Source organism: Rhinoraja longicauda, chromosome 24 (assembly GCF_053455715.1).
Source record: "Rhinoraja longicauda isolate Sanriku21f chromosome 24, sRhiLon1.1, whole genome shotgun sequence".
Taxonomy (NCBI): domain Eukaryota; kingdom Metazoa; phylum Chordata; class Chondrichthyes; order Rajiformes; family Arhynchobatidae; genus Rhinoraja; species Rhinoraja longicauda.
In genome coordinates this window covers 31,160,330-31,180,335 of record NC_135976.1, presented here as the reverse complement: position 1 = coordinate 31,180,335, position 20,006 = coordinate 31,160,330, and the positions used below count along the sequence as shown (strand labels likewise).

At 50.4% G+C, this 20,006-nt stretch overlaps 1 protein-coding gene across 1 annotated transcript in view; it reads right to left on the bottom strand.

Annotated features, from left to right (window-relative positions):
* plekha6 (pleckstrin homology domain containing, family A member 6) overlaps window positions 1–20,006 on the bottom strand; it is a 131,995-nt gene that overhangs the window by 56,268 nt on the left and 55,721 nt on the right. Inside the window, exons 3-6 of the mRNA XM_078420330.1 lie at window positions 18,225–18,390; window positions 14,638–14,742; window positions 10,448–10,520; window positions 8,133–8,233 (exon numbers count right to left, since the gene is read on the bottom strand). Coding sequence (XP_078276456.1) covers window positions 8,133–8,233; window positions 10,448–10,520; window positions 14,638–14,742; window positions 18,225–18,390 — 445 coding nt within the window. The remainder of the gene's footprint in view (window positions 1–8,132; window positions 8,234–10,447; window positions 10,521–14,637; window positions 14,743–18,224; window positions 18,391–20,006) is intronic.

Sequence of the window (20,006 nt, the reverse complement as noted above, 5' to 3'; positions counted from 1 at the left end):
ACATATCGGCAAGGCATCTTTGCCATCAAGCCTTTCGAGTCCGAGACTTTGCAACATCAACTATTTTTCTCTCTCTCTCTCTCTCTCTCTCTCTCTCTCTCTCTCTCTCTCTCTCTCTCTCTCTCTCTCTCTCTCTCTCTCTCTCTCTCTCTCTCTCTCTCTCTCTCTCTCCTCTCTCAAACTTTCTCAAATTTTCAAAACTTTCTCTCTCTCTCTCTCTCTCTCTCTCTCTCTCTCTCTCTCTCTCTCTCTCTCTCTCTCTCTCTCTCTCTCTCTCTCTCTCTCTCTCTCTCTCTCTCTCTCTCTCTCTCTATCTCTCTCTCTCTCTCTCTCTCTCTCTCTCTCTCTCTCTCTCCAGATACTCCTGAGATCACCGGTATTTTCTGATTCTTTCTCAGAGGGAGAACAAAGGACGACCCGGCTTAGGGAGGCCACGTGATTAGTGGTGGCGCAGCGGTAGAGTTGCTGCCTCACAGCGCCGGAGACCCGGGTTCGATCCCGACCACGGGCGCTGTCTGCACGGAGTTTGTACGTTCTCCCCGTGACCCGCGTGGGGTTTTCTCCAAATTCCTCTGCTTCCTCCCGCACTCCAAAGACGTACAGGTTTGTAGGTAAATTGGCTTGGTGCAAGTGTAAAATTTGCTCTATTGTGTGTGGGATAGCGTTAATGTGCGGAGATCGCTGGTCGGGTGCGGACTCGGTGGTCAAAGGGCCTGTTTCTGTGCTGTACCTCTCAACTAAACTAAATTAAGGGGGGACCACAAATGGAATGTGTTAAAACTGGTTTGTGCTAAAATTGAATACACTTTGTCTGTGCCCTTTAGGTGGCGGCCTTTGCATACCTTGAGTATGCAAAGCAAGGAACATCACCGTGACTGGTCACACGTGACAATAGAGTATCATTCATTCGATGTTTGTACGGGCGGTCAGGAAGGTATGAAGGTGTGTGGGTGCGCGTGTGTGTGTGTTGTTTCCGACTGACTCTGTAAACCTCAGCCCGGTCGATCGGAAGAACGGTAAATTGTACCTAGCTGAACTCCCGCAGAAATCTCAAGACAGCAACAGAGCGGACACTTCTGGATCAGAGGCTCCTCGTGCAGAAGGCGAAAAGACAAAACATCAGGTCAACCATTAGAGCTTAGCGTCAAGAATTACTACACTGACAGGCTGGACCAGACTGGAGCAATGTTTCTATTTTACCTCCCTTCCCCCCCCCCCCCCCCTCCCTCACCCTCATTTTTAATGCTCAGGATCTAAATGGAATAATTTTATAACTTCTCCGTCGAAGCTATCTTTATAATGGAGGCTATTTTCTCCATCGCCTCCATTGTCCCCGTTACCAATTGAGACTAGGCCGAGACCTAACCACCTCCTCCATCGGCGGTCCAGGAGCTGGTTGCTAGGGAATCAAGATGGCCAGCCCTGATTGGACACTCGCCTGCAAGCTTCATGCCTTGACCTGCTACAATCGCTTTGAGCGGGCAATCTCGCCTCATCCTTATCTCCTGGCAAAGTCAAGGGGTTTTTAGTTTGACGGATTAGAAATTGGCCGGCTCTTGCAGAACCGTGCTGGAGATTAATTTCAGATACCTTGGGCGTTGAGCAGCCTGTCAGGATTTGTTTGGAATGTTCCACCGCGGGTGATTCATGTAAACCATTCCTTTGTTCTACATGGGGGTGGGGCAGCGGTAGAGTTGCTGCCCGATTGCGCCAGAGTCCCGGGTTCGATCCTGACTATGGGTGCTTGTCTGTGCGTTCTCCCCGCGACCAGCGTGGGTTTTCTCCGGGTGCTCCGGTTCCCCCCGCCCCACACTCCCACAGACGTGCAGGTTTGGAGGTTAATTGACTTCGGCAAAAATTGTAAATCGTCTCTCGTACGTAAGACAGTGCTGGTGTACGGGGCGATGGCTGGTCGGCACAGACTGTGGGCCGAAGGGCCTGTTTTGCTCGCTGCATCTCTGAAAGTCTTTTTTTTTTTTTAAAGGGAGCTGGTGGGGAGGAATTAGATGAATTTGGGAAGGAGAGGGTTCAAGAGTCGAGATGGAAATGCAAAGCAGAGGGAGAGTTGGGTGTGAACTTTTGCCAAGCTTTCGAAACTCAGTCACCTTGCACTCCGAGAGCAGACACAGCACCCAGCACACAAACAAATGTTCCTACTGTGGAGCATCTCCAGTCACTCGCATGACGGGACCTAGTTCAGTTGGGTGAGGAAGAGTTGGTAGGAAGGAACTGCAGATGCTGGGCTTACACCGAAGACAAGACACAAAGTGCTGGAGTAACTCCGCGGGTCAGGCAGCAACTCTTGCAGAACCCCATTCCATCTCTCCAGAGATGCTGCCTGACCCGCTGAATCACTCCAGCATTTTAGTGTCCACCTTCGAGGAAGATTTCTTGCCCACTCCTCTCACCAACTCTTCCTGACCCAGATATTTTCGCTGTACCTCCTTCAATCTATGGAGGTTATTTATTTTGTTTGGAGGCAATCAGTGCGTTGGGTCATATTAGAAACCAAATCTCGAACACCTCTGGCCTAATTCTACCTTGGGGCGGCACGGTGGCGCAGCGGTAGAGTTGCTGCCTCACAGCGCCAGAGACCCGGGTTCCATCCTGACTCCGAGCGCTGTCTGTGCGGAGTTAGCATGGTCTGCCCTCGACCGTGTGAGTTTTCTCCGGGTGCTCCGGTTTCCTCCCACACTCCAAAGACCTGCAGGTTTGTCGGCTGATTGTCCTCTCCGTAAACACTGCCCCCTAGTGTGTAGGGAGTTGATGAGGGGGTGGGATAGCGTAGAGCTAGTGTGAACGGGAGACTGATGATCGGCACGGTCTCGGTCGGCCTAAGTTCCTTTGTCCAATCTGCATTTCCCAAACTAGACTTGGCTTCTGTAAATTGCCCCCAGTGTGTGGGATAGAACTAGTGCGAGCGGGTGGGCAGAAGGGCCTGTGTCACGCTGCATCACTAAACTTAACTAAACTCCAATGAGACTCGAAGATGCCAAAGCTCTCGGCGATTGTCGATGGGGGGGGTCACAAGAGAAGCATCCAGGAGGCGTAGGTCAGAGGTAAACCCCATTGCTCCAATCTTGCCGCTACTGTCTGACTGAAACGTAAACGATGAATGACCAGGCTCGGAGAATCACCACATCACATCACGACCTCTCCCACCTCCGGCAGCCCAGCCCCTCGCTGGTGTCAAGGGAGAACGAGTACACTGCTCGGGAATGGGTCGAGGCTCGAAAGGACAACATTTCTAGCAGTAGAATTAGGCCATTCGGCCCATCAACTCTACTCCGCCATTCAATCATGGCTGATCTATCTCTCCCTCCTAACCCCATTCCCTTACCTTCTCCCCGTAACCTCTGACACCCGTACTAATCAAAAACCTATCCCGGGAAGGAATGCTGCCATGTTAGTTGAAATTGGAGACGTCACCTAAACAGCGTATGTCCTGAGACGCTGCCTGACCCGCTGAGTTACTCCAGCGTTTTGCCCCCACAAACCAGCATCTCAATTCCTGCCCGCACACTTCCCCCCACAGATGCTGCTCGGCCCGCTGTGTTCCTCGACCCACACCATTCCTAGCTCCCGATTCCAGCATCCGTCATCTCTCGTGAATCTACCCGCTTTTACAGCTCGGTGGACTATTTCGGTAAGATTTTCGGCCGTGGCGTTTGTCTTTTTTCCTTTTTTTGTTTGTGTGTCGGTGTTGGGATGGTTTTTGTTTCTGTTTTTGGCTGTGTATGTGTGGGGGGGGGGGTGGGGTGGGGTGGGGCGGGGGGTGGTGGGGTGGGGTGGGGGAAACCTTTCTTTTTTTAGGTCTCTTCCCCGGGGCGCAGCTCGGTCGCGGGGCCTTCCATTGCCCGCGGGGCCTTCCATCGCCCGGCGTGGCTCGGCCGCTGGACTTAACATCGCCGGCGCGGCTCGGCCGCGGGACGTTTCGGTGCCCGGTGCGGCTCGGCCGCTGGACTTAACATCGCCGGCGCGGCTCGGCCACGGGACGTTTCAGTGCCCGGTGCGGCTCGGCCGCGGGGCCTTCCTTCCCCTTGCGGGGGCTGTGCGTGTCGGTCGCCTCGGTAGGGGTCGAGCTGCCTGTCCGTGGGCGCGGGGGGAGGTAGAGAGGGGAAGTTTTGTTGCCTCCATCACAGTGAGGGGGTGTTTGGAGTCACTGTGATGGACGTTTGTGTTGGGGTCGTGTGTCCTGTGTTCCTTTCTTTTTTGTTGTGTTCTGTGACAGCTGGAAATGTAATTTCGTTCGGTATCTGTACCGAATGACAATAAAGTTCTGTAAGTATTTGGTCCAGACCTCTGTGAGCAGATCTCCTCCAGGCAATGAGACCATGATCACATTCCCTAAAGGACAACTTTGGAACACAGTACCACACAGACAGAAACACGCTCACAAACACACACACACACACACACACACACACACACACAGAGCTCCAACCCACACAATCCCAGGCAAGCAAACAGTGTGGACAAACACATGTACACATCAGACAACAGAACAACGTGGCCCACTATGTCAACATGTTGGCGTGTTTCCCTATACTCCATGTTTTTCTTCAACTGTGCGCACTGGTTATAGACGGGGAAGTGTGGATGGAGGTGTTTAACGTTAAACGAAGGTACATTGGGCTTTGATATATCAGAGGGTTGCGCTAAAATAGAAAATTAGATTGAAGGCAAACGAGGGAGTGCTGATGATGGACTCCCCCCAACATGGTCCCAATGTTGGGGGGAGACCAGAACAACTGAGTAAGCCGACAATCTCTGGCCCCCGAAGCGTGGAAAGCAAAGCGAAGCAGCAAGCAAGCAGCGTTGCACTGAGCTGGAGTGGGCAGATGAAGACTCGGCTGCCATGTCTTACAGCAGGGCGAGATCACCCAGAGAGTGGCTGCCCGTGACCTGGGAATCTTGCAATGGGACAGGCAGCCTCCCCGGATAGACGTCACTCATCCCTTCTCTCTGGAGGTGCCGCCTGTCCCGCTGAGTTACTCCAGCATTCTTGCGTCTACAGCCGCCTAAACCCAGCGTCTGCAGTTCTTTCCTACGACCGAAGGCTTGTATACGCTGGAATTTAGAAGGATGAGAGGGGATCTTGTTGAAACATATACCATTATTAAGGGGTTGGACACGTTAGAGGCAGGAAACATGTGTGTGCAGTTTTGGTCTCCAAATTTGAGGAAGGATATTCTTGCTATTGAGGGCGTGCAGCGTAGGTTCACTAGGTTAATTCCCGGAATGGCGGGACTGTCATATGTTGAAAGACTGGAGCGACTAGGCTTGTATACACTGGAATTTAGAAGGATGAGAGGAGATCTTATCGAAACGTATAAGATTATTAAGGGGTTGGACACGTTAGAGGCAGGAAACATGTTCCCAATGTTGGGGGAGTCCAGAACAAGGGGCCACAGTTTAAGAATAAGGGGTAGGCCATTTAGAACGGAGATGAGGAAAAACTTTTTCAGTCAGAGAGTTGTGAATCTGTGGAATTCTCTGCCTCAGAAGGCAGTGGAGGCCAATTCTCTGGATGCTTTCAAGAGAGAGCTAGATAGAGCTCTTAAGGATAGCGGAGTCAGGGGGTATGGGGAGAGGGCAGGAACGGGGTACAGATTGTGAATGATCAGCCATGATCACATTGAATGGTGGGCCGAATGGCCTACTCCTTCACCTATTGTCTACTGTCTATTGAAGATAAGTCACAAAAAGCTGGAGTAACTCAGCGGGACAGGCAGCATCTCCGGAGAGGAGGAATGGGTGACGTTTCGGAGTCGAGACCCTTCCTACAACAATCTTTCAACGGGTAGGTTGGTGGAATTGATCCATCTGAACCAGGGCAACCGGTCAATCTGGAGATCAGTCGCTGAAAGCCAGTGCCACAGCAAGTTGGGTGGTTTCCGAGGATAGTGGGAAGATGGACTCTCGCCTTCCCCTGCCTGTTGTAACCGACGCAACCGCTGAGGAATTTGGACGTGTCGAGGCACGGGCGCCACTTTGCGATTGAAGAGGAGGAAGACACAGAAACACATTGAAGACATCGCGACAAACGACAGCTGACACACGGACCACACTCTGAGAGAAACAGCGCTCCACTCAAACCCGTCACTCAGGAAGCAGGATCTCAGGCAGGCAACGCCTCCTGACACCCGCGGTATTTGCAAAGGTAGACACGAAACACTGGAGTGGCTCAGCGGGCCAGGCAGCATCTCGGGAGAGAAGGAATGGGAGGGTGTCGAACTTTGAGAAGGAATGGGAGCGGAGGTGATCAGCGAAACCATCTCCTTCCAGGGGGAGGGTATCGTTTCGCTGATCACCTCCACTCTGTCCGTCTTCAACAAACCTGATCTCCCAGTGGCTCAGCACTTCAACTCCCCCTCCCACTCCCACACTGACTTTTCTGTCCTGGGCCTCCTCCATTGTCAGGGTGAGGCCCAGCGCAAATTGGAGGAGCAGCACCTCATATTTCGCTTGGGCAGCTTACACCCCAGCGGTATGAACATTGACGTCTCTAACTTCAAATAGCCCTTGCTTTCCCCCTCTCTATCCCCTCCCCCTTCCCAGTTCTCCCACCACCAGTCTTCCTGTCTCCGACTACATCCTATCTTTGTCCCGCCATTCCTCCCCCTGACATCGGTCTGAAGAAGGGTCTCGACCCGAAACGTCACCAGTTCGTTCTCTCTCCCGAGATGCTGCCTGACCCGCTGAGTTACTCCAGCATTTCGTGTCTACCTTCGATTTAAACCAGCATCTGCAGTGTTTTTTTCCCCCTCGCTGGTCTCTGCAAAGATGGACTGTATCTCCCTGAATCATCCAGGTAGTCTCTTAGATTCCCAACTCTCGCGCGGTCGAGTTCCTGGAGATGTCATCCCTCGAGCTCTCGCTGTGGCCACTCCTCCACCTCTGACCCACCTATTACCCTCGCCACTAGCCCCTCCTGACACGCCCACCTCTCGTGTCCCTTTGGCTAATTAGTAGGCAGAATTCGGCCATTCGGCCCATCAAGTCTTCTCCGCCATTCAATCGTGGCTGATCTGTCTCTCCCTCTCAACCCCATTCTCCTGCCTTCTCCCCGTAACCCCTGACACCCGGACTAATCAAGAATCTGCTTTTAAAATATCCATTGACTTGGCCTCAATAGACAATAGACAATAGACAATAGGTGCAGGAGGAGGCCATTCGGCCCTTCGAGCCAGCATTGCCATTCAATGTGATCATGGCTGATCATTCTCTGTGGCAATGGATTCCACAGATTCGCCACCCTCTGGCTAAAGCAATCTCTCCTCAGGTGTCCAGGTGCACGTAACTGAGGATGGATGTGCTGGCACTGAAGAGGGTCCAGGGGAGGTTGATGGCCATGATCCAGGGGAGATGATTGGGTTAACGAGTGATGAGCGATTGACCGCACTGGGCCTCTTTCCACAAGAGTTTAGAAGGATGATGGGGAGACTTCATTGAAACTCACCAAACAGCGACAAACCTGGACAGAGTGGATGTGGAGAGGATGTCTGCACCAGTGGATGGTCTGGGACCAGGGGCATATACCCTCAGAACTAAGGGACGTTCCTTTAGCTCTGAGGCCATGTGACCTCCTTTAGGACGTTCCTTTCGGAAGGAGATGAGGAGGAATTGCTTTAGCCAGAGGGTGGCGAATCTGTGGAATTCATTGCCACAGACGGCTGTGGAGGCCAAGTCAGTGGATATTTTTAAAGCAGATTCTTGATGGGTGTCAGGGGTTATGGGGAGAAGGCAGGAGAATGGGGTTGAGAGGGAGAGACAGATCAGCCACGAATGAATGGCGGAGAAGACTTGATGGGCCAAATGGCCTAATTCTGCCGACTAATTTGCCAAAGGGACACGAGAGGTGGGTGTGTCAGGAGGGGCTAGTGGTAGGAGTGTAAGGGCAGGGCAGTGTCAAGCATGGCTTCATGTGATGAGACCTCCAGGCGTGCAACCCAACCTCGAGCCCTGTACTAGAAGCATTGGCCTTCTGCATCAACAGGAACTAGTCCACTGCAATATACGGCCTGCCCGATATCCATCTGCACTGCTGCACAAATGACACAAGGGCGCGGCATGCACCTGGAGCAAAGCCAGGGGTATCACCAGAGGGTTTAGAGAGGGCATCACGTCACCTTGAAGGCGTGCTTGCGGGCGATGTTGTCCGCGGGCTGGACGGGGCTGATTCGGAAGCTGAACAGTGGAATACTCGCCAGGACCGCCTCCTCTTTCTCATCTGGATTTGAAGGAAAAGGCACATAGTTACTGATGCATCCCTCCACGCGCACAACCAGTCTGCTCTACAGGGACAATGGTGCATCAGGGTGCAGGTGACTGGCTCTGACCCCATCCTTTCCCACCAAACACACGTCCATATGACAATGGAACAAAATTGGGCCCTTCGGCCCATCGAGCCTGCTCCACCATCCGGTCGTGGCTGATAGACAATAGACAATAGGTGCAGGAGGAGGCCATTCGGCCCTTCGAGCCAGCACCGCCATTCAATGTGATCATGGCTGATCATTCTCAATCAGTACCCCGTTCCTGCCTTCTCCCCATACCCCCTGACTCCGCTATCCTTAAGAGCTCTATCTAACTCTCTCTTGAATGCATTCAGAGAATTGGCCTCCACTGCCTTCTGAGGCAGAGAATTCCACAGATTCACAACTCTCTGACTGAAAAGGTTTTTCCTCATCTCAGTTCTAAATGGCCTACCCCTTATTCTTAAACTGTGGCCCCTGGTTCTGGACTCCCCCCAACATTGGGAACATGAACTACCTTACCCTCTCAACCCCATTCTCCTGCCTTTTCCCCACAACGTTTGATACCCTCCATACTTGACTATACTTTAGACTTTGGAGATACAGCGCGGAGATTCTCCGAGATCCTTCGGTTTCCTCCCACACTCCAAAGACGTGCAGGTTTGCAGGTTAATTGGCTTGGGTTTGTACACTTGGTATAAGTGTAAATTCTTAATTTAATTTTAATTTGATTTGCCATATGTAGGTTGGCACAGGGTCAACAGGACAACGACATGTATTTGACAAGACAACGGGTCACCTCAGCAGTAATACTCCAAGGATAAATAAGATTTTAAAAATGACATTAGTAAGATAAAAAGACAATATTAAAATTTCGTATGAAGAAAGACTGGATGGACTCGGCTTGTACTCGCTGGAATTTAGAAGATTGAGGGGGGATCTTATAGAAACTTACAAAATTCTTAAGGGGTTGGACAGGCTGGATGCAGGAAGATTGTTCCCGATGTTGGGGGAGTCCAGAACAAGGGGTCACAGTTTAAGGATAAGGGGGAAGTCTTTTAGGACCGAGATGAGAACGTTTTTTTTTCACACGGAGAGTGGTGAATCTGTGGGATTCTCTGCCACAGAAGGTAGTTGAGGCCAGTTCATTTGCTATATTTAAGAGGGAGTTAGATGTGGCCCTTGTGGCTAAAGGGATCAGGGGGTATGGAGAGAAGGCAGGTACAGGCTACTGAGCTGGATGATCAGCCATGATCATATTGATCGGCGGTGCAGGCTCGAAGAGCCGAATGGCCTACTCCTGCACCTATTTTCTATGTTTCTATGTTTCAACATATATGATGTGAAATGTGTTTATAAGTTCAGACGCCTGATGGCCTGATGGTAGAAACTGTCCTTAAGTCTGGTGGTACGTGCAGCCATACCCCTGTATCGTCTGCCTGACGGTAACAAGGAGAACAGCCTGCGTGCTGGGTGGCTGTGAATCGTCCCCAGTGTGTGTGCAGGCTCGTGTTAGTGTGTGGGGATCGCTGGTCGGCACGGGCTTGGTGGGCCGAAGGGCCTGTGTCCGCGCCGCATCTCTAAACTAAACCAAAAGCTGAACTCTCCTGGCAGGGCACAATAGACAATAGGTGCAGGAGGAGGCCATTCGGCCCTTCGAGCCAGCACCGCCATTCAATGTGATCATGGCTGATCATTCTCAATCAGTACCCCGTTCCTGCCTTCTCCCCATAACCCCTGACTCCGCTATCCTTAAGAGCTCTATCCAGCTCTCTCTTGAATGCATTCAGAGAATTGGCCTCCACTGCCTTCTGAGGCAGAGAATTCCACAGATTCACAACTCTCTGACTGAAAAGGTTTTTTCTCATCTCAGTTCTAAATGGCCTACCCCTTATTCTTAAACTGTGGCCCCTGGTTCTGGACTCCCCCCCCCCCCAACGTTGGGAACATGTTTCCTGCCTCTAACGTGTCCAACCCCTTAATAATCTTATACGTTTCGATAAGATCTCCTCTCATCCTTCTAAATTCCAGTGTATACAAGCCTAGTCGCTCCAGTCTTTCAACATACGACAGTCCCGCCATTCCGGGAATTAACCTGGTGAACCCACGCTGCACGCCCTCACGGCAGGGCACAATGGCAGAGTTGTTAAAAGGGCGCGGGGGCGAGGATCTCAGATAGAGGCGGTTACCTCGGTAGTAGAAGAGGCAGCGATCTGCCAACACAAACCACCGTTTGTTCCACGACTTCACTCCCGTGCTCGCCTGTCGAACACAATCACAAAGTCACATCCTCGTGTTAGTTTAAAGCCAGCGAATGTCTGAAAAAAACGTTCAAAACCTTCCCCTCAGGACAGAGATGTAGCTCATGGGTGTGAGGTATCGGGCTGGCTCCCAGGAATAGCTATCCCAGTGAGTGCAAAGAAAGAGGCTGACTCCGTACACACGCCAAACTATTTTATCTCTCGTTGATTCTATTGCTCACAGTGTTCCCATATTCAGTCGTGCTGTTGCAAGTAAGAAATTTCATTGTTCTATATCATATCATATCATATCATATATATACAGCCTGAAACAGGCCTTTTCGGCCCACCAAGTCCGTGCCGCCCAGCGATCCCCGTACATTAACACTATCCTACACCCACTCGGGACAAGTTTTACATTTACCCAGCCAATTAACCTACATACCTGTACGTCTTTGGAGTGTGGGAGGAAACCGAAGATCTCGGAGAAAACCCACGCAGGTCACGGGGAGAACGTACAAACTCCTTACAGTGCAGCACCCGTAGTCAGGATCGAACCTGAGTCTCCGGCGCTGCATTCGCTGTAAAGCAGCAACTCTACCGCTGCGCTACCGTGCCGCCTGGGACACACGGGACACACGGACACTATCTGGGACACACGGCAATAAAGTCACGGGAAAGTGAAACGAGAGATAAAGACGACGATGTGGAGAGACGTGGGAGGAACAAATGAAAGATTTGCAATAACTCCTCAATAACCTGGGGCAATCGCAAAATGCTGGAGTAACTCAGTGGGTCAGGCAGCATCTCGGGAGAGAAGGAATGGGTGACGTTTCGAGTCGAGACACATAGAAACATAGAAACATAGAAAATAGGTGCAGGAGTAGGCCATTCGGCCCTTCGAGCCTGCACCGCCATTCAATATGATCATGGCTGATCATCCAGCTCAGTAGCCTGTACCTGCCTTCTCTCCATACCCCCTGATCCCTTTAGCAAAAAGGGCCACATCTAACTCCCTCTTAAATATAGCCAAATCGACCCGAAACGTCACCCATTCCTTCTCTCCCGAGATGCTGCCTGACCCGCTGAGGTACTCCAGCATTTTTGTGATACCTCCGATTTGTACCAGCATCTGCCGTTATTTTCCTACTCAATGCTTGGTTCCATGGGTTCAAAATGCTGGAAACCTTTCTATCTGCGAAAGGTTTCGGAGACAGAAGTGTTTTTTTTTTGCTCTGCAAGTTTCTGTCACTGAAACACACTTATACACTGAAAGTACAGCAGATTCGTTTAAATACTTCCCACGATTCCCACTTTGGAAAAGAAGGATGCATTCCCCAGGGTAGTGAAGAGTTTGGGAAACTCTTCAATAGTTGGTATAAATATAACGGAGCTTAAGATATCATGTTATACACTCACTCGACTTGTCTTGTCAAATGTTCAAATTTTGGCTCGAGGGTACTTAAGTCCTTGAACAGATATGATCATCATATCTTAAGCTGCGTTATATTTATACCAACTATTGAAGAGTTTCCCAAACTCTTCACTACCTCAAACTGGCTCTACGGTACTTAAGTCCTTGAACAGATATGATGATCATATCTGTTCAAGGACCTAAGTACCCTCGAGCCAAAATTTGAACATTTGACAAGACAAGTCAAGAATCTATCAATCTCCGCCTTAAAAATGTCCATTGACTTGGCCTCCCCAGCCTTCTTTTTGGTTTATAGTTTGGAGGTACAGCGCGGAAACAGGCCCCTTCGGCCCACCGTGTCCGCGCCGACCAGCGATCCTCGCACACTAACACTATTCTACACACACTGGGGGGCAATTTACAACTTTACCGAGCCAATCAATCTGCAAAACTGCACGTCTTTGGAGTATGGGAGGAAATCGGAGAAAACCCACGCAGGTCACGGGGAGAACGTACAAACTCCGTACAGACAGCGCCCGTGGTCAGGATCGAACCCGGGTCTCCTGCGCTGTTAAGGCCTTCTCCCCATAACCTCTGACACCCGTTCTAATCAAGAATCTATCAATCTCCACTTTAAAAATACCCATTGATGTGTCTCCACAGCCATCTGTGACAATGAATTCCACAGATTCCCCACCCCCGACTAAATCTGTTCCTCCTCATCTCAATAGACAATAGACAATAGGTGCAGGAGGAGGCCATTCGGCCCTTCGAGCCTGTACGCACCGCCATTCAATGCGATCATGGCTGATCATTCTCAATCAGTACCCCGTTCCTGCCTTCTCCCCATACCCCCTGACTCCGCTATCCTTAAGAGCTCTATCCAGCTCTCTCTTGAATGCATTCAGAGAATTGGCCTCCAATGCCTTCTGAGGCAGAGAATTCCACAGATTCACAACTCTCTGACTGAAAAAGTTTTTGCTCATCTCCGTTCTAAATGGCCTACCCCTTATTCTTAAACTGTGGCCCCTTGTTCTGGACTCCCCCAACATTGGGAACATGTTTCCTGCCTCTATCGTGTCCAACCCCTTAATAATCTTACACGTTTCGATAAGATCTCCTCTCATCCTTCTAAATTCCAGTGTATACAGTATCTCCTTTTTGTAAAGTTACGTCCTTTTATTCTGAGGATATGGTCATAATCATATCCAAAATCTGCTGATCGGGTGGCTGATGAGTAGCCCTGGCTCACCAGTAAATTGCTACATTAGCTGCTAATTAGCCAGCAAGAGAGATGTCCCAGTTTAGATTATTCTTGTCACGTGCACTGAGATACAGTGAAAAACTTTTCTGTTGCCTGCTAGCCAGTCAGCGGAAAGACCAGACAAGATTACAATCAAGCCCTCCACAGTGTACAGATGCAGGATAAAGGGAATAACGTTGAGCTCAAGATAAAGTCCGATTAAAAATAGTCCGATGGACTCCAATGAAATAGATGGGAAGTCAGGACCGCTCTCCAGCTGGTGATAGGATGGTTCAGTTGCCCGATTACAGCCGGGATGAAACTGTCCCTGAATCTGGAGGTGTGCGTTTTCACACTTCTGTACCTCGTGCCTGATGGGAGAGGGGAGAAGTGGGGAGTGGCCGGGGGTGAGACTGGTCCTTGGTTGTGCTGCTGGCCTTGCCGAGGCAGCGTGAGGTGTAGACGGAGTCAATGGGAAGGGAGGTTGGTTTGTGCGATGGTCTGGGCTGCCTCCACAACTCTCTGCAATGTCTTGCGGTCTTGGATGGAGCTGTTTCCCAAACCACGCTGTGAATGAAGGTGGCAAGCTGCGCTGAATACTGGAGTAGTTCAGTTTAGATTATTGTCACCTGTACCGAGGTACAGTGAAAAGCTTTCGTTGCGTGCTGACCAGTCAGCGGAAAGACAATACACGGGCCATTTACAGTGTACAGATACAGGATAAGGGAATAACGTTTAGTGCAAGGTAAAGCCAGTAAAGTCCGATCAAAGATAGTCCGAGGGTCTCCACTGGGGGAGATGGTAGTTCAGGACCACTCTCTGGTTGTGGTGGGATGGTTCAGTTGCCAAACTCAGTAAAACAAACTGCTGGTGGAATTGGAGGAACAGCACCTCATAGTTCACTTGGGCACCTGACAACCCAGTGGTATGAATTTGATTTCTCTAACTTCAAGTGAGCCCTGTACACCCTCTCTCTCTCCACCCCTCCCCCACCCAAGTCTCACCAGCTTCTCGTTCCCACCTGGCAAACAGCTAATAATGGCTAATAATGTTTCCTTTATCGTCGTTACTATTTTTGCACATCTTCCATTCATTTGTTCTTTATACAATACAATACAATACAAAGCTTTATTTGTCATTCGGTACCGAGGTACCGAACGAAATTACATTGCAGTCACACACCATCTCTCTACACCACTACGATAGACAACGAAAAGGCTAGAGTAACTCAGCGGGACGGGCAGCATCTCTGGAGGGAAGGAACAGGTGCTGAGACCCTTCTTCACACCCTCCTTCTAGACTGTCTATATCTCTCGTTTCAATTTCCCCTGATTCTCCCGTCTGAAGAAGGGTCTCGACCCGAAACGCCACCCATTCCTTCCCTCCAGAGGTGCTGCCTGTCCCGCTGAGTTACTCCAGCGTTTTGCGTCTGTCTGCTGTCTGGTGCATCCACTTCGTGTCTCAGTACCGGGCGCACTGTACCTGCTTAAACAACCAACCACGCTTCAGAACGTTAGCGTTTGGATTCCTCTTCATGGAGTTCGACCTCTTGCCAAAGGAGGCGCTCTTCTTTGACAGCCGAGAAATCTGCGGAGAGAGGAGTTTAAAACAGTCGGGTTCACAAACCAAGACTCCTTTTAGTTAGACTGAAGTTAGACGGAGTTTGAAGAAGTGTCTCGGCCCTTGGGATGCTGCCTGCCCCCGCTGAGTTACTCCAGCTTTTCGTGTCTAACGTCTTTTAGCTTAGTTCAGTTTGGAGATCATCGCGTAAACATGTCCCCCCCCGGGCCCACCGAGTCCGTGCCGCCCAGCGATCCCCGCACATTAACACCATCCTACAGTAGTTAGAATCTTTGTCCAAGCCCATAAACCTGCAAACCTGTACGCCTTTGGAGTGTGGGAGGAAACCGGAGATCCTGGAGGAAAACCCACGCAGGCCACGGGGAGAACGTACAAACTCCGTACAGATGGCGCCCGGGGACAGGATCGTGCACGGGTCCCTGGCGCTGTGAGGCAGCGACTCTACCGCTGCGCCACCGTGCCGCCTTAAAATATGGCGCAATGGTAGAGTTGCTGCCTTACAGCGAATGCAGCGCCAGAGACTCAGGTTCGATCCCGACTAAGGACGCCGTCTGTACGGAGTTTGTACGTTCTCCCCGTGACCTGCGTGGGTTTTCTCCGAGATCTTCGGTTTCCTCCCACACTCCAAAGACGTGAAGGTATGTAGGTTAATTGACTGGGTGAATGTAAAAAAAATTGTCCCTAGTGGGTGTAGGATAGTGTTAGTGTGCGGGGATCGCTGGGCGGCGCGGACTCGGTGGGCCGAAGGGCCTGTTTACGCGCTGTATCTCTAAATCTAAAAATCTAAAATACTTCAGGAAGATCTTGGGCAGCACAAGAACAGGCACTTCGGCCGACAAGGTCAGTGCCGAACATAAACTGATATCTTCGGACTCAGAGATGGTATCACAAAATGCTGGAGTAATTCAGCAGGTCAGGCAGCATCTAGGAGAGAGGGAATGGGTGACGTTTCGGGTTGAGACCCTTCTTCAGACTCCGTCTGAAGAAGGGTCTCGACCCGAGACGTCACCCATTCGCTCTCTCCCAGATGCTGCCTGATCCGTTGAGTTGCTCCAGCATTTTCTGATACCTTCGATTTGTACCAGTATCTGCAGTTATTTCCCTCATCTGACTCAGATCAATTTGACCTTAATTTATATCACATTCTTTGCGCCTGCAGAATAATTCTTACAGATCATTGAGAACGATGAGCCAGAAATAGTATTATTGTTGTGTTCATAACTCCAGAGAGATAGCCAAACACAGGGGTTAATACCTCCAAGGCAATCCTAATGCTGGACTACAAGGAGGTTTAGTTTAGTTTAGAGTTACAGCGCGTAAACAGGCCCTTCGGCCCGCCGATTCCGCACCGACCAGCGATCCCCGCACGTTAACACTATCCTACACACACCGGGGACAATTTACCTTTACGCCAAGCCAATTAACCTACAAACCTGCACGTCTTTGGAGTGTGGGAGGAAACCGAAGATCTCAGAGAAAACCCACGCAGGTCACGGGGAGAACGTACAAACTCCCCGTGGTCAGGATGGAACCCGGGCCTCTGGCGCTGTGAGGCAGCAGCTCTAACGCCACGCCAACGTGTCCCCCCCCCCGTGGATTTTGGGGCTTTTCCAACTCAAAGACACTCAGCAACAGAGGGAGTCATCAAGAGAGACACTCACTTCAGCACTTACAGCAAGTTACATCAAGTCAACTAAATCAAGTCAATTCCTAGCAGCAAGTTCCATCAAGCCAACTGTGAGAGTGAATCAGACAGCTACCCAAGATCGTAAGCCCATTAACCACTTACCAACAGACCCATTAAAGACGCAAGTTACTTAGCCAGGAATAGATGAAGTTATGCTTTGTTGCAAAGTGCTGTAAAGTTCTAATCTGTCATCACTGGGAGAGACTGTTGTTTTTTTAAATAATAATAATAATAATAATATGCCTTTATTGTCATTGTACGAACAACGGTACAACGAAATTAGAAACAGGACGACAGTGCAAATCTTTCAAAGACAATCGTACGAACATAGGAACCAACACAACAGGCACCAATATCAATAGAAACCAATAGAAACGAATAAATAATAAATGAGTTTTGACCCAAGATGCTGAATATATTTTAAAAAGTGCAACGAAAGTGAGAGTCACATCAAGACAAGTGTCTCCGTTCCATTGTTCAGACAGACGTGAAATTAGCTTTAGGAGAGAAAATGGGAATACCGTGATCCACCAGTTTTAGGTGCATGAAAGACTGGATAGACTGGGCTTGTACTCGCTGGAATTTAGAAGACTGAGGGGGGATCTTATAGAAACATATAAAATTCTTAAGGGGTCGGAGAGGCTAGATGCGGGAAGATTGTTCCCGATGTTGGGGGAGTCCAGAACCAGGGGTCACAGCTTAAGGATAAGGGGGAATTCTTTTAGGACCGAGATGAGAAAACATTTCTTCACACAGAGTGGTGAGTCTGTGGAATTCTCTGCCACAGAAGGTAGTTGAGGCCAGTTCATTGGCTATATTTAAGAGGGAGTTAGATGTGGCCCTTGTGGCTAAAGGGATCAGGGGGTATGGAGAGAAGGCAGGTACAGGTTACTGAGCTGGATGATCAGCCATGATCATATTGAATGGCGGTGCAGGCTCGAAGGGCCGAATGGCCTATTCCTGCACCTATTTTCTATGTTTCTATGTTTCTATTTCACAAACTGCCCACTGATGTAAGGTCGATGAGCCTCTGTTCCTTTAGCTGGATGTTTCACACTCCCTCCTGACAGGGAAGAGTGTACCTGCAATTTTTTGATTTCAGATTTAAAGATAAGGTCACAGGTGATCGGAGCAGATTTCGGCCCATCTAGTCTACTCCGCCATTCAATCATGGCTGATCAATCTCTCCCTCCTGACTCCGTTACCCTGCCTTCTCCCCATAGCCCCTGACACCCGTACTAATCAAGATTCTATCTATCTGTGCCTTAAAAATATCCACCCTCTCCAAACCCACCAGAACTGCACATTACGCACAAAAATCAGGCCGAACCAAAGTCCTATAGAACTAGGGTTGCCAACTTCCTCACTGCCAAGTAAGGGACAAAAGGTGACGTCACCGCCCCGCGCCCTCACGTGACCTCACCCAGCCAGCGGCCACGTGCTCCCGCTCCACCAATGGCGGCTGTATCTCAAAATGCTGGGGCAACTCAGCGGGTCAGGCAGCATCTCTGGAGAGAAGGAGTGGGTGACGTTTCGGATCTGAAGGAGGGTCTCGACCCGAGACGTCACCCATTCCTTCTCTCCTGAGATGCTGCCTGACCCGCTGAGTTACCCCAGCATTTTGTGATGCCTTAGATAAGGTTCTTGATTAGTAACGGTGTCAGGGGTTATGGGGAGAAGGCAGGAGAATGGGGTTGGGAGGGAGAGGTAGATGGGCCGTGATTGAATGGCGGAGTAGACTTGATGGGCCGAATGGCCTAGTTCTGCTCCTATCACTACATGACCCGATGACCTTGCTTACCCTTCGTGGCTGCTCCTGGTTTTCTGAGACCAGGGTGTGGTTGGACACTTCACTGGCGATGCTGACTGGCCGATGCCCCTCTCCTCCTCCTCCTCCTCCTCCTCCTCCTCCTCCTCCTCCTCCTTCACCACGAACCTCCGTCCAAATCGACATCTTCGACAAAGGTCTGGAACGACAAATGTGCCGACCTTCAGTGACAAGACCAAAAGGACACAATTCCCCGACACTGATTGAATAGCCGACGTCCTTCTGCTCTGATACCATTGGCAGAGTCGTGTGAGTCGCACAGTACAGAAGCAGGCCCTTCGGCCCCACGCATCCCTGCCGACCGAGACTCCCCATCTAAGGTAGGCACAAAATGCTGGAGTAACTCAGCGGGACAGGCAGCTGCTCTGGAGAGAAGGAACGGGCGACGTTTCGAGTCGGGACCCTTCTTCAGACGCGACCCGAAACGTCACCCATCCCTTCTCTCCAGAGATGCTGCCTGTCCCGCTGAGTTACTCCAGCATTTTGTCTCTATCTCCGGTGTAAACCAACGTCTGCAGTTCCTTCGTACGCTCGCCCCGTCTCTGCCTGCATTTCCCCAATATCCCTCTAAATCTTTCCTCTCCGTGTACACGTCCAAGTGTCTTTTAAATGCCACTACAGTACCTCCTCTAACTGCTCATTTCATACACCCTCCGCGTGAATAAGATTCTTCATTAGTACGGGCGTCAGGGGGAGAAGGCAGGAGAATGGGGTTAGGAGGGAGAGATAGATCAGCCGTGATTGAGTGGGGTAGTAGACATGATGGGCCGAATGGCCCAGTTCTGCTCCTATCACTATATGGCCTGATGACCTTGCTTACCCTTCGTGACCGCTCCTGGCTTTCTGAGACCAGAGTGTGGTTCCTATTAAATCTTTCCCCTCTCTCCTCAAACCTATGTCCTCTGGTTCTTGATTTCCTCACTCTGTGTATTACCGTTTACCTATTCCCCTCATGATTTTATACACCTCCATTAAGATCAACCCTCATCCTCCTGCGTTCCATGCCTAATCCGTTCCACGCCCAATAATTCAAATTGCAATGTCGGATTTGGAATAATTTGTGTTGAGTTGAGTCGGGTTTATTATCACGTGTACAGTGAAAAGCTTTTGTTGCGTGCCAACCAGTCAGTGGAAAACCAACACGTGATTACAATCGAGCCGTTCGCAGTGCACAGATACATGACAAAGGGAATAACGTTTAGTGCGGGATTAAGTCAAGTGAAGTCCGATCAAAGATAGTCCAATGAGGTAGATGGGCGCCCAGGATTGCTCTCTTGTCGTTGGTCGGATTGATCAGTTGCCTGACAGCAAACTGTTGCTGAATCTGGAGGTGCGCACTTTCACACTTCTGTGCCTCTTGCCCGATGGGAGAGGGGAGGAGAGGGAGTGACCGGGGGTGAGACTGGTCCTTGATTGTGCTGCTGGCCTTGCCGAGGCAGCGTGAGGTGCAGACGGAGTCAATGGAAGGGAGGTTGTTTTTTTTGCTTTTTGTTTCGTTGACTGAAATTCCTTTTCTTCAGCATGAGGTTGCTTTGCAGCTGAGACAAGAGGAAAGCTGTGAGAACAGATCCAAGTGCAGGTGTGTAAATGTGTTGCAGACGAACATCTTTTATATTTAGGTCCAATGAGCGCTATATTTAGACGTGTTATCGTGGTATGTGACTGTTTAGTTTAGCTTAGCTTAGAGATGCAACGTGGCCGTTGCTTAGAGACGCTGGCCCCTTCGGCCCACCGGGTCCACGCCGACCAGCGATC